The following is a 14,369-nucleotide window of genomic DNA, read 5'->3' on the forward strand; positions in this document are numbered from 1 at the left end:
TGATTACAGATATACATCACCATGCCTAGCTTATATTAAAGATTATGTTGATGGAAGTCCTACTGAATTGCATTCTACTATTTTTTGCCCTAAATTAATTGCATTTTTCTACGTAGAGAGTCAAAACCCATGTAGAGCATTATGATTTAGTTTTGACAGCAGCTTGCTGAAATACTCGGGACCATTTTCTTTAATTTTTTTAGCAGTACTAGGGTTTGAATTTAGGGCCTCAGACTTCCTAAACAAGTGCTCTGCCACTTGAGTCTTTTTACTTTATTTTTTAGGGGCTCGCTTTTTGTCTGGGGCCCATGGGACCACGATCCTTCTATCTGTGCCTGCCATGTAGCTGGAATTACAGGCCTGGCCATCAGACCTGGCCTGTTTTTTGAGATGGGTTCTTCCTAACTTTTTGCCTAGGCTGGCCACAAATTGCAGTCCTCCCAATCTCTACCTACTGAGTAACTAGATTATAGGTGTGTGTCACCATGGCTGGCTTTTTAATTTTTTGGCATAGGTCTCACTTTGTCATCTAGACTGGCCTCAAACTCATGATCCTCCTGCTTCAGCCCCCCAAATGCTAAGATTACAGGTATGAGCCACCATACCCAGCAGGGCCATTTTCTTAATCTGTTTTAGTTCCTGGACTTGTCTCCTATCTATAAAATAAGAGAAGGTGGTTAACTTCACAGAGTTGTGAGCACATCAGTAGTGTGTGTGCCAAGATGGCAGTGCCTTTAGATTGGCCTGATGCAGCAGCATGCACATTGATTTTTGTTTCTGCCAAGAAGGGTAACTTTTATTACTGCCAAGAAGGGTAACTTTTATTACCTCCAGAGAATGGGTCCCAAGGAGTCAGATTGGTAGGGTGTCTTAAAAATGTTAAGAAAATTTTATGCTAAGAAAAAGCGGGGACAGTTTTAATGCCTCTTTTTTTTTTTTTTTTGAGTAAATGGATTAATAAAAGATAATCCAATTTTGAGGTTCAACATGTAGTTCAGATTGCAGAACACTTCACCTTTTTCAAAAGGGTAAGCCTTGGGTTGGGATGCAGCTCAGTGGTAGAGCACAGGCCTAGCAGGTGTGAGACCCTGGGTTTGATTTCCAGCACCAAAACAAAAAAGACCAAAAAGAAAAAAAAGTTGAGGATTGACTATTACTCATGGATTGTTACGTGGGTCTTCAGTTTGAGTGTGTCATATAAGTGAAGCTGGGACAGTCCTTACACACTAATTATGTGTTCCTAATTCTGCTGATGTATTTTTTATTAGAAACCTGTCTCAACAAAAGACTTGGTACATGAAGTAAAAATGAAATGCATTCAAACTTTACTTCTGGACTCATAGATTCCTTTCCTAAGGAATAATAGATGTCTTGGTCTATGTGGTACTCTCTTGATTAATGTCTTGTTTTGTAAATCTTAATTTCATTTACTTGGCAAACATCCATGATTTAATTGTGGGCCAGGTGAGCTGCTGTAGCTACTTTGAGCTGAGTCATTATCCTTGGATGTTAAGTGTCTTCACTTAGCTTAAAGTTATTTGACTTGATATTTAGACTAAAAGCATGGTCAGAGATTTATTTGAGGTTCTCTAAATACTGCTATGAAGGTAAATCAGTAAGTTGATTTGTTAATGCTATTCTAACTTCTACTTCAATTATACTTTTATAGTAGTCTTTGGTCCTTTAAAAAACAGTGGATTGGGCTAGGGTGCAGATCAGTGGTAGGGTGCTTGCTTAGCATACATGAGGCCCTGGGTCTGATCCTCAGCACTGCAATTTTTTTTAAAAAGCGAGTTACTTGTCAGTGACTTAATAAAAAGTAAATATCTTAGGATTTGATTGAATGGATGAAAACAGAATGCTTCTGTGTTCTATTACAAAGCAACTTCTTGTGCTCCCATCCAAGTGCTGTAAGTAGGGGACCCTGAGGTTTCAGGACTTGGGAATCCCCAAGCCAAGTTACACTCATCTCCCAGGTCAATCAGGAAATGAGCACATGAGGAATTTCTAATTTGTGCTCTCAGTGCTTAGAACCTCATCATGTTCCACATGGTGCTGATATTCTCTTTGCCCTTTCCTTTTGCAGATGGACTCTGATGTTGTCGTCCTCACAACAGGTGTCTTGGTTTTGATTACCATGCTACCAATGATCCCGCAGTCAGGGAAGCAGCACCTTCTTGATTTCTTCGATATCTTTGGCCGTCTTTCGTCATGGTGCCTGAAGAAACCAGGTACAGATCCCTCTGTCCCTGTCAGGCTCCACCGGGTGAATGCTGCTTTCCTTAACTGGTCAACAGGTCATGTGCTGTGAGGGAAGGACATGTGAAAATTTATGGCCGAAATGAGTGGTATTACTTGGGTGTATCCACTGTAGGCACATAAAAGAGACATGACTGATAAGATACCTTCCTTACTGTGTTGTCCTGAAAGGAGTATTAGAGAAACTGAGTTACAGGACATACAACTTCCTGATTTTCAGTAGTTAAGATACGACTAAGCTTGTGGAATCTTTTTGTCTTGTTATGTTGATCTTTTGTGCCAGAGCACAAACTTTTGTTCTCAGAACCTGATTGGTGTATATGTACAAGGAGAAAAGAAATTGCAGCATGTCCTAATTAGCATTCAAATTTCAAACACACCAGGATGTTTTTTTCTGCCAGCAGGTAGGACAGCTCTATCAAAGGGATTCAGAAACTGTAAGCCTGTGAAATTCAGAAGCTTTTAGTAATCCCAGCATGAGAAGTTCATATTGAAAGGATGAACTGTAAGACCTATGAGAGAGAATGCTGTGGCCTCCTGGACAGGATTAAACAAAAAAGGCACAGGCCTATGTGATGGCAGCTTATTTAGTAGGATTTCTTTGGGAGAAAAGTACACTTTGTCCATTATTATGGAAGAGCTGAGGTTTCTGTAGGGTTTAGGTAAGGCTAGACGAATGGAATTGTCCATTTCTCCCACTCCTAGCAATTTAAGCTAATTTCTGCATAATAGGTTTGCGGTTTTTTTTTTTATCTTTAGTTATAAATCTGTGTAGCTAAGATTATATCATGATTTCAAAAGGTTCTCACATGTTATTCCACAAACACTTGAACACATATTTGCACACCAAGCACCGTGTAAGAGTCTGGGGATAAAAGGGAGAGTAGAGCAGTCCTTTTCTCAAGAAGTGCATGCTAAGCCAGGCAGTGGAAAAGTGTAATTACAGTTTGTAGGGAGAGTGAGTGTCATTGTAAAGGCAGTCCACATTGTAAGAATGTTTGGGGTCTTTCTTGGCTGGAGAGGAGGGTGGATATTAGATTACTAGGAGGCTTTATGGCAGATGGGAGTTTATCTAATGGCCAGAGGAGCCACTGATAGATTTTAAATAAGGGTGTCTGGTGTCCAGACTTGAACATGAGAAAACCATTCTGACTTACGTCTTTGGAGCATGGTGAGAGCATACATAAATAAAAAGTCACATGTCTTCCTGTCCAATTTGTTTGTTTTGTTTTTGGTGGTAGCAGTACTGGGGTTTGGACTCAGGGCCTTCCATTTGCTAAGCAGACTCGACCACTTGAGCCATGCCCCCAACCCCGCATAAACATTGTGTACAATAAGAGCCTCCTCTCATTTGTTTTCTTTCTTAGGTCATGTGACAGAAGTCTACCTTGTCCATCTCCATGCCAGTGTTTATGCCCTCTTTCATCGCCTTTATGGAATGTACCCTTGCAACTTCGTCTCTTTTTTGCGTTCTCACTACAGTATGAAGGAAAACTTAGAGACTTTTGAAGAAGTGGTCAGGGTAAGCTAAAACTGCTCATTTATTTGATACTTAGTGCATATTCAGATAGTAACATTTATAACTTGTGTATTATTATATGGCAGAGAAATTTTGAAAAGAAATTCAGTCTTTCCCTAAGGCCTCCACTTTATCCCTAGCAAACCACTAAATGTGCTGTCTTTATGGACAGATAAAGAGTTGGTTTTGTGTACGTTTCTTATAAATTAGATCATATAATGTGTGCTTTTTTGTGACTGGCTTCTCACTTAACGTTTCAAGGTTCATCCATATTGTAACGTGTATCAGTACTTCATTCCTTTTTATTGTCAAATGATATTTCATTGTGTGGACATGCCACAAAAATTCACACCTATAATTTGTCAACCCAAACTCTTCTAGCCAATGATGGAGCATGTGCGAATTCACCCGGAATTAGTGACTGGATCCAAGGACCATGAACTGGACCCTCGAAGGTATAGAAACTAGTAATGGAATTTTTAAAAAGAGTCTCTTAAGAGATTGAAAATGATCTAGAAGATGTCCCTGTTAAGGTATAATTTGGAAATACCAATGTTCCACTTATAAAATCAGCTGGGCCTGTGTAGCAGTCTAAAGCATACTCTTCACAGTTAGAGGGCTCATGGCTCCTTCACCAGTGTGCAGGAGCATAGTTAATAGCACTGTGCCTATCCCTCTCGCTCCAGAAAGGCACCCCATGTTGGGGCCAACAGTTGTTCAAGGCAGGTGGTGAAGGGGTGGCTGAAACCAGGTGCATTGCAAAAAGGCTGTATTTCAAGTGATGAGCCTCCCTGGATCCTTCCTTGGCCTGTGTAACTAGTTGCCTACCATGCTTCGTGGGCCCTGTAGGAGACCCTGGACCTGCCTGCAAGACTCCTCAGTGAGGTACCAGGTCCAGTGTGAGTGGAGCTGAGGTTGCACTGAAAAGCCGGGACATGAAGGAGGTTCCGTGGGCTGAGTTCCAGGAAGCACAACTCCTTCCTGCTTTTCACTACTGGCAGCCAGGATATGCTCCCCAGTGAGGGGTGGAACCCTTTTCAGAGAGACTGAACCACAGATACTGATGTTTGGGTCTCCCACTGGAAAGGCTGGCTCAGCTAGATGCTGGTGGTTCACACCTGTAATCCTCGCTACTTGGAAGGCTGAGATCAGGAGGATTGCAGTATGAGACCACCCTTGGCAAATAGTTCCCATCTCTAAAATGCGGGTGTGTCTTACCTGAAGCCCTGAGTTCAAACCTTTGTCCCACCAAAAAAAAAAAAAAAAGGTTGGCTCATTGCCTGATCCCTTTACAGAGTCTCCACCAACTCCACCACACAGTCTCAGACATCACAAAGCAACTTATGGTGAGATGTGTTATATGTCTAAAAATGTACAGTATATATCTAAGGTTTAAGAATAACGCCTATGTATCCAGCACCCAGCTTAAAAAATAAAGTACCTTAGGAGCCCGCTGTGAGACTCTTCCTCTCTATTCCCTGTCGTACCTCAGAGATAACTACTACTCTTCTTGTTTCATTTTTGTTTTGTTTTGTGGGTACTGGGGCTGGAACCCAGGCCTTGTGCTTCCTAGGCAACCTACATTCCCAGCCCTGCTTTTGGGTTTATGTTAATTATTCCTTCAATTGTCGTTACATTTTTCCGCATATATTCTGTTTTGAAAAGCTGATTGGGAAGCCAGGCCTGACTGAGGAAAACCAATCTTGTCACTATTAGAGGCATGTTTCCAGGGAACAAGGGCAGGAACAGGGTCTGAACCTTTGTTTGGTTTGGCTTTACCTTCCTCGAGAGGACAGGCGTTCCTTTGAGGAGGTCATTGCACAAAGTCACAAGTGAGGCTTGGGCAACTCTGACCTTGTCAAGCATCTGGCAAGGCCACTAGTGAGGGCAGGCTGAATGCTTCACAAGATATGCTGTGGCTGTGCTGGCTGCTTCCAGTTCTTGGGAGTAGGTCCAATCAGAGTCCTTCTGTGGAGCAAAATGAGCATCCTCTGCTGATCTGACAGAGAACAGAGAGTGAGAACCTATAACAGTTCAGCTATCTGTGCCAGGTCACTTGGTTCTGTTCCTTGGCTAAAAGGATAGTGCAGGGCAGCAGGAGCCTTGGAGATGGCCTGCAGCATGCTTGTCTCTTGACAGGTGTGAACTGGTTTTGGTCCATGCCTCGTCCCCAGCTGCCAGCCTGTTCTGGGAATTTTTGTGGCCTCTTGGGCAGCATCTCCCACTTCCTGCATCTTGTTTCTTCCTTCTTGGCTTACTCTGGTTTTGATGGAATAAATCCTCTTGTAGCATTTTGAGGAAGGATACAGTTGTTTTGTTGAGTATAGACTTCTAGGGCGGAAGTCAGTCCCATTCAGTAATTGAAGGTGGTATTCATTTGCTGTCTTGCTGCCAGTGTTGCTTACAGGCATGAGCCATGGTACCTGGCCTAGAAGCTCTTTAAGTTCTAGGAAACTGTCTTTAAAATTTTATGTTTTTTTTCCTTTCCTCCATCTGTCCTTGTCTTTCCTGCCAGAGCTCCTAGTACTGAGTTTGAGACCTCCCGTTTTTTTCTTTCTACTTTTTTGTTCTACTTCCTACAGACCTCTTTATCTTTGGCTTCTGTGATAGTTGTCATTTCTACCACCACCATGTTTTTAATCTTAACAGCTCTTTTTAGTTCTCAGAATTATTCCTTTTTCATAGTTGCCTATTTTTGTTTCATGGATACAGGCTCATGTTTGAGAATGTTTGCTTGTTTTCCTTATGTTTGTTTTTCTAAGCTGCTTTCTTTTTTGCATTGATTGTTCTTTTGAACTCTTTGAGGCTTTCTGCAAGGATTTGGCAGTTTGTTTTTGTTTGGACGGAGAGACTTAAAAAACTCTTCTCTTGGGATGGCACTGGCAGACTTTGAGCATTGTTGTGTGTTGATCTGAGCATCTGGTGGTGGTACTAATGTCAGTATTGTCCTCTTGAGCTTGTCAGATTTTTAAAGAGTCTTCTGATGAGGGGAGACTGTTGAGGGTTTGGCCTCACCTCAGGTGAGGTTTTGGTGGTAAGGCTTTGATTGGTGAGGGATTGGCTATCACTGGGAAGAGGCTGACAGTGAGCAGGGCTTGGTGGTGTTCACATTCAGAATGTATCCTCACTTTACTCTCTTGTTTGGGATATAGTTATGCCCTCGACTATTCTGGAATACCTCATCCTTGTTTTACTGTCCAGAGAATGATCCAGATTCTTGGTGAGTAAAGAGCCATTGCCTGGTGGTATAGAGCTGGGAGGGCACATCAGGACACCTTTTTTTGGTGCCCCTGTTCAGTTTCTGCCCTGGCTGCCTTAGGTTAGCTGTCTTTATCTACTTGCCACATGTCTCCAGTTCCAGAAGTTCTCTATGCTGTGAATTCTTTGGTATCTAAGGATTCTGCAGTAGGAGTCAGCTGGCTTGCAGCTTTGAAGCCTTGGTAGCTTAGGATTCTGCTTCTCAGGAGGGTTTTTGTTTCGTTTTTTTTTTTTTTTTGAGACAGGCTGGCCTTGAACTCATTATCCTTCTACTTCCACCTCGACTACTAGGATTACAGGGAGGTGCCAACACACCTTTTTAAACTACCATGTCATTGAATCATTGCATTGGACTCTTAAGATTCCACTGAACGTATAACACACTTATATTTTATGTGCGTCTGAGAGGAAAAAATGCCAAATAAACTAATACACTGATAAGATTTTCATAGCTATTAAGATATAAAAAGCCCACTTGAGCATCAAGTAAATATAGTGCATATATTACTTTAATTAAAACCGCTTGCCTTTTGTTTTCCCATTCCAAGTGCTTGGGGTACTTTTTCTCTTCCCCTGTTCTTCTCCGACCTGTTGATTTATATTTGAAAATAAATAATCAGATCTTTACTGTAGAGGGTGGGATTTTGGGAAGTTGTACAGTTGGGTGCAAATGTTTGATCAACCATATTAACTTGGAGGCCTTCTCAGCTTCTAGTGCCTCTCTGGGACTAGGCAGACCATCTGAGTTAGAAGAAGGCTCTGTTATATAAGACAAGCCAAAATAAAAGAAAAAGGAACTAGAAAGAAATACCACAATACAGAGAACAGGGCTAGAGAGACAGCATTTGGGCACTGCAATGTAAAGATCAGGTTGTCACAAAAAAGGATTATTCTGAGACTAAAGAAACAATTCTTGAAAATTAAAAATGATGCTCCAAATAAACATTTCAGTAAGAGAATTGAAAAAAAAGTCGATTATCTCAGAAAGCTGAACCAAAGGATGGAGATGGGTCATATGAGAGGAAATTTTGAATGATAAGTGCAGAAATTCCAGCATACAAAAGAAAAGAAAAAAAAGGTTTTAAAAAGAGGAGAAACCTTTGGTAGAAGAAATTGTAAAAGAAATGCTAATACAAAACATTTCTTAGAGGCCCTGGATTTGATCCCAAGTGACACACACACTCACAAATCCTAGATTGAAGAGCTACATAGTGCACAGCTCAGTCAAAGCAAGAGAGCGTCACCAAGTCTCAGTGTTGTAAAATTTCATAATACCAGAGAAACGTACTTCTCAGAGAAAGAAAAAGAAAATCCAAACACTTAGTCAGGATCAGAAATCAGAATGGTGTTAGCTTCTAAAGCCCTTCGAAGATGAGAGAAAAAGGTTTTCAACTTAGCATTCTGTACCCAACCAAATCAAGACATATTGAGGTATGAGACGCGGGACTCAAAATTTACCCTCCTTGTTTCTTCTCAACTAGCCACAGATCATGTGCTTTACCAAAAGAAGGGTAAAAATTGAGGAGGAAGACACAGTTCAGGAAGCTTGGAACTTGACTTAGGATTGTAGTTGAGTGAAGTATCAGGATAACAGAGACCTCTGGTGAGGTCCAGAATGTAGGAGGAGAGTAAGGGCTCCAGTGGGAGTTCTGTAGGGGAGGGGTCTCATCCTAGTAGATATTTGCATTTCATTATGTAAAAATTTTATCAGGCATTGTTTTAGAGCCTAGAATTAAGTTTAGGAAAAATTGGCAGTGAACACACAGAAAATTTAGGAAAAGAAACAAATTACAACTCCAGGACAAACCAAATGAGAAAGGAAATGCTATTATAGTGTTATCTTTGGCTCAGGTGTGAATGAATAGTGCTTACATATAAAGACTGAGAAATTTCTGAGAGTATTGAGGAGGAGGAAAAGGACTATGGCAGTGACCTTGGTCCTCACCTATGGTGACAGGAATTTAATAGATGAAGTCTAAAATTAATAAATCAAGAAAGGAAAAGCATAGAGCATATTCTAAGGAAATATAGCTAACAGAATTGGAAGCTGTTGCCAGAGAGAGGCATGGAGGTACCTTTTATTACTGTACTGACTTCTTTTGAGACAGGGTCTTGCTGTGTTGCCCAGGCTGGCTTTGAACTCATTTCCTTCTACCTCTGCCTTCTGAGTACTAGGATTACAGGGAGGTGCCAACACACCTTTTTAAACTACCTTATTTCGTTGAATCATTGCATTGGAGTCTTAAGATTCCACCGAACATATAACGCACTTATATTTTATGTACATCTGAGAAGGAAAATGCCAAATAAACTAACCCACAACTGATAAGGCTAAGATACTAAAATATAAAAAGTCCAGTTAAGAATCAAGGAAATATAGTGCATATATTGCTTTAATTAAAACATTTAAATATATTCCTCCTTTATTATGATTCTCATTTCCTTCTCTAAAAAATCAATCTTCTTATGTGTACATATGCGTCCTGAGTCTCGCCTCACTTAATCTCTTTCTGTTTGTGCTGAGGGTGAGGAAAGAGCAGTCTGCCCCCCGTACACATTACCGTGGCAGTGAGAGCCTGAGGAGCAAGTGTGCTGCAGCCCTAACTCTAAGGGCTGGCCTCTCAGGGAAGCTGCCTTGTGTTCTCTTCATGCCTTGCATGTCCTCACTTCTGTATTGAGTTCCACATTTTTAACTTGGAAGAATTAATGAGCTTTCTATAGCCATTGCGTGATGTGTCTCATTAGGGCAAACCTGCGGAGTGCTCTGAGTGCTGCTGTGCTCCTCCCTGTAAATGTGGAGCTGAAGATGAGAATCCCTGTTAGTTATGACACACAGACTGTTAAGCTATGTTTCTTAAAAGAAAGTAAGTTTATACTTGAGCAGTGTTCATATATTAAATGTTCTGCCAATTATTAGAGCCTTTGTGAGGTCTTTGGCAAATACAAGAGTTGAAAGAAGAAAAAGGAAGCCCATAACTCCACATTTTATATTATTTTTTCTAATGTGCTGGGGATCAAACCCAGAGCCTCTTGAATGCTAAGCAAGCACTCTACCACTGAGCTATACCCCAGCTTCTAGTTCTTTTAATTTAAATACTTAGTGCTATCAGATCCATTTGTGGGCATTTGTCTGCATAGTTTTGTATCCTTTTTTCAGTTAAGATTATATTCTGAGTCATTTAATACTTGGAAGTATTATTTTTAAAACCAACTTTAGTCGTGCAGCATATAATTTCTACACAATAAAACATTCTTTTGTTAAATTTTGACAAAAGTTGTAATCACAATAAAGAATTTTCCTTGGCTTGCAAAAGTTCCTTTACATAATTCCTCTGTCACCTGCTAATCTGTTGAAAGTAATCTGTTGAAAGACTGCTTTGCATGATGGTGTTAGTATTTCTAGTATTTCTGCTGTAGAGGATATTCCTTTGGTTGGCCTCTGCCTTATTTCCTTTCTTCTGTCACAAAGTATGCTGTACATCTTGATGTGTATCTGTTTCCATAAGATAAACTGTTAGAAGTGGTACTGTGACTCATTTAGCAGGAATCTTTGGTAGTTTTTTAAATGTCCTCTCTAGTCTGAGTCTTTCACATTATATTTATGGTCCAAGATGGGTTTGTCTTAGCTGCCTGGCATTTTCCAGCAGGCCCCTGCCACCCCATTTCTCGATGACCTTTGTTCCAAAGGAGGCTTGCCCCAGTGGCTACTCTGCAGAGTGTATGTTACATTGAGACTTTTGCCTACTCTTTGTTGTTGGCATTTTTCTTTGAAATTAATTTCTGTTAAATTGATATAACCATTTTAAGTATGAAGGACTTGTAAGATGAGTGGCTACTTCTTCATATACTTGGTTCTGCCTCATTCTTTGTTAATTACACTTCCATGGCTGGCACTGAGTTGGTTTTCTTAAATACTAAATTGATGTGATTGGATGGACACTTGCTAACACTTGCTTTTCTTGACTTCCCTTGTCTTTTCTAGGTGGAAGAAACTAGAAACTCATGATGTTGTAATAGAGTGTGCCAAAATCTCCCTGGACCCCACAGAAGCCGCCTATGAAGATGGCTGTTATGTGTCTCACCAGCTCTCTGCCCACTTCCCTCATCGTTCAGCTGATGGCACCGCCAGCCCTTATGTCCACACACAGAATAGCTATGGTAAAAAATGACTTTGTCTCTGGAAAAAGCATTGTCTTTAACGTTTAATAGTTTTTTCATAGAATAGGAGTTATTTTACATTCTAGGAACTTTTCTCCAAATATTTCAACCTCAATTTTGAAATATTGGTTTGCATTTCATCTGATTAGTTTTTCCTTCAAGTTCAGTTGTCCTTGCTCTTGTACCTCATAGCACACTCACAGAATGGTGATGTGTCCTCAGCACTTAGCATGAAAGGGGTCAAGTACTTGACAGCAAGGCCTCATGTCAGAAGGGAATTTCTGGACTTTGTAGGCATTCGAATAAGGCCTGCTAAGCTGTAGCACTGACACAGTTTGAATAAGGCTGGGCAGTTTAAACTGGATTCATACTAAAATGTTAGCTTTAGCTGTAGGCCTCACACTGATGCTGTCATCTAGAGTGTGCCTTTTCACATCAAACCTGCCTCAACTTTCACTTCTAAATTGCATTTAAAGGATCTTTTAATGACTGGTATGGCTCATGCCTATAGTCTCAGCTACTCGGGAGGTGGAGATTGGGAGGACCCAGGTTCGAGGCCAGCTGGAGCAAAAAGTTAGACCCCATCTCAATAAACAAACTGCGCATGGTGGCAATGGCATATGCCTGTAATCCCAGCTATGTGGGAGGTCAGCCCCAGGTAAAAAGTGAAAGAGCCTATTTAAAAAATAACTAAAGCAAAAAAGGGCTGGGGACTTGGCTCAATTGGTAGAGTGCCTAGCTAGTAAGTGCAAGCCCCTGAGTTCAAACCCCAGTACTGCCCCGCCAAAAAAGAAAGAAAAGAACCTTTTTAAGTTCTTCTAAGAGAACTGAGTATTAACGGATGGTCTGGCCTAGGGCAGCATAATTTGAAGCTCCACATGTACCCTGTGTTCCCTTTTGTTTCAGGCAGTGCTACTTCTACCCCTTATTCCACCTCTCAGATGACGTTCTGTGCACCTGGGCAGCTACCTCAGACTCTGAGCTCCCCATCAACACGGCTGTTACCTGAGCCGCTGCAAGTATGGTGTCACGCAGTGTGCCTCTCTATTCTGCCTTCTGGTGAAGCTGACCATTTGGATGAGCATTTAGTGTGTGGTTGGGAGCGTGTCACACTGTGCGTTCCAGGAGCCCCTTTTAAGGATCCTTGATACAAACAAAGCTACTCTTACCACTTGTGCATCTTGGAGTATAGACAGTCAGGATGATAAAGCTTTAACAAGATGCTCTTTCCAGTTGTAAAGGTTAAATTTAAACTAAATTTTGGATGTAAACCTTGTGGAGGATACAGTATTCAGTTGCTGATGTACTTTCTTAACTTCCCAGGCTACTCTTTGGAGCCCTTCTATGGTCTGTGGCATGACCACTCCTCCAACATCTCCTGGAAATGTCCCGCCTGATTTCTCACACCCTTATAGTAAAGTCTTTGGCACAACTGGTATGTGTGTCTTAGCTGGATTTGATTGGTTGGTTTGGGTCTGCCTTTTTATAGAAAGAACTTTCTCTTAGACATCATAGTGAGTTTAGGGGATAATAAACTTGTTTATAATAAACTTGGCAATAATAAACTTGTTTTTGACACTTAATGCAAATTTTTGGGACTTTCAGAATGAGTAAAGTAAACAGAGAGGAAGAAGAGGGGGTGGGATGAGGAGAGAGACTGATCTAGATCCCCACGAAGCTAATTCTAGTAGGCTTATTTGCAATAATAGTTACAATGAGAAGAAAATGTCATTTTCCAATAGTTGGGCTCGGTGTTCATATTTATTTTTTGCCCTTGTCTCTGAGCAGCTGGAAAAGGAACTCCTCTGGGAACCCCAGCAACCTCTCCTCCTCCAGCCCCAATCTGCCATCCAGATGACTATGTACACATTTCACTCCCCCAGGCCACAACCACACCCCCCAGGAAGGTGCGTACCAGCTCATCTGCTATCCCTCTGCCAAGCACAGTAACTCGCTTGCAAGCCTTATGTTGTGAAGCCTATTTATGCCAGATGGAATTCTGACCCAAAATGTGCTGTGGTTGAGTCAGAATAATTGAACATAGACTCATCAGCAGTTCTCAAGGTGTGATCTGCTGACCCCTGATTCCCAAAACCCTTTTAGGAAGTTCAGGAGGTCAGCCCTACTTTCATATTAACACTAGCTGTCAGTAGCCCTTCCCACTGCATTGGCATTTGCACTTATGGTACAGAAGCAGTGGGTGTGTAGAATGGTGTCCCCTCATCATGAATCAAGACAGGTACCACGCTTGCCTAGTAGGCATTGTATTTTTCCTTAACATGTTTTTTCAATTTAAAAGAAGGAAAGGGAAAACAAAACCAAAAAAACCTTATGAGTACTTTAAATTAAGCAGTAGAATAAGTCTGGGCTCTTGAGAATATGTATGTTTAATATTCTTTGTGGCAAAAGAGGAAATATGCTGGTGGCTCACACCTACAATCCTAGCTACTCAGGAGGCAGCTATCAGGAGGATTGTAGTTTGAAGCCAGCCTGGGCAAATAGTTCGCAAGACTTTATCTCAAAAAAACCTTTCACAAAAAAGGGCTGGTGGAATGTCTCAAGGTGTAGGCCCTGAGTTCAAATCCTGGTACTGGGAAAAAAAAAATGTTTACTGCATACCAAAGGATAAAGGTCATCTCAGGCCCTTGTGGGATTGAGTGGAGTTGAACTAGCTGCTTGTTTTCCCATGGAACACCAGTTTTATTTAAGAAAATAGGTGACTGACAAACTAGCTAGTCAGACTTGGATATTTGACAGGTTTTTAAGAATTTTTTAAATTTTATTTTTGAATTACCATACATTAGTAATACAAGGGAGTTTCACTGGGATAATTCCATACATGCATAGAGTGTAGTTTGAAAAGTTCACTCCTCCATTATATTTCCATTTCTCGTCCCCTATCTCTCCCCCTTTTCAGGCAGCGCTTGGTGAGTTTCATCATGACAGGCAGTTTCTTAAATGATGAACCAAGTCTGTTACTTCAAGGTTAACAACTGGCAGAATTTATAGCCACTGATAAAATTTAAATTTTAAGTGAAAATTAGGATATTGAAAAACTTGTATCTTTCACCAGGAGCTTGATAGCTTCCCTAAGATTTTCAGGAAGTGATTGAAAAGTCTTGAAAAACTTAATAATTTTGGTTTTTTGTTACTGTATAATGAAGTGTTACATTTG

General features: G+C 40.9%; 1 protein-coding gene across 6 annotated transcripts in view; it reads left to right on the forward strand.

The window, feature by feature from the left end:
- Tsc1 (TSC complex subunit 1) overlaps window positions 1–14,369 on the forward strand; it is a 50,947-nt gene that overhangs the window by 20,346 nt on the left and 16,232 nt on the right. For all 6 annotated transcript variants that reach the window (XM_074052911.1, XM_074052909.1, XM_074052910.1 and 3 more), the window contains 7 exons: window positions 2,087–2,231; window positions 3,627–3,781; window positions 4,160–4,233; window positions 11,019–11,194; window positions 12,101–12,213; window positions 12,518–12,629; window positions 12,983–13,101. In XM_074052911.1, coding sequence (XP_073909012.1) covers window positions 2,087–2,231; window positions 3,627–3,781; window positions 4,160–4,233; window positions 11,019–11,194; window positions 12,101–12,213; window positions 12,518–12,629; window positions 12,983–13,101 — 894 coding nt within the window. The remainder of the gene's footprint in view (window positions 1–2,086; window positions 2,232–3,626; window positions 3,782–4,159; window positions 4,234–11,018; window positions 11,195–12,100; window positions 12,214–12,517; window positions 12,630–12,982; window positions 13,102–14,369) is intronic.

Source organism: Castor canadensis, chromosome 13 (genome assembly GCF_047511655.1).
Source record: "Castor canadensis chromosome 13, mCasCan1.hap1v2, whole genome shotgun sequence".
In the NCBI taxonomy this organism is placed as follows: domain Eukaryota; kingdom Metazoa; phylum Chordata; class Mammalia; order Rodentia; family Castoridae; genus Castor; species Castor canadensis.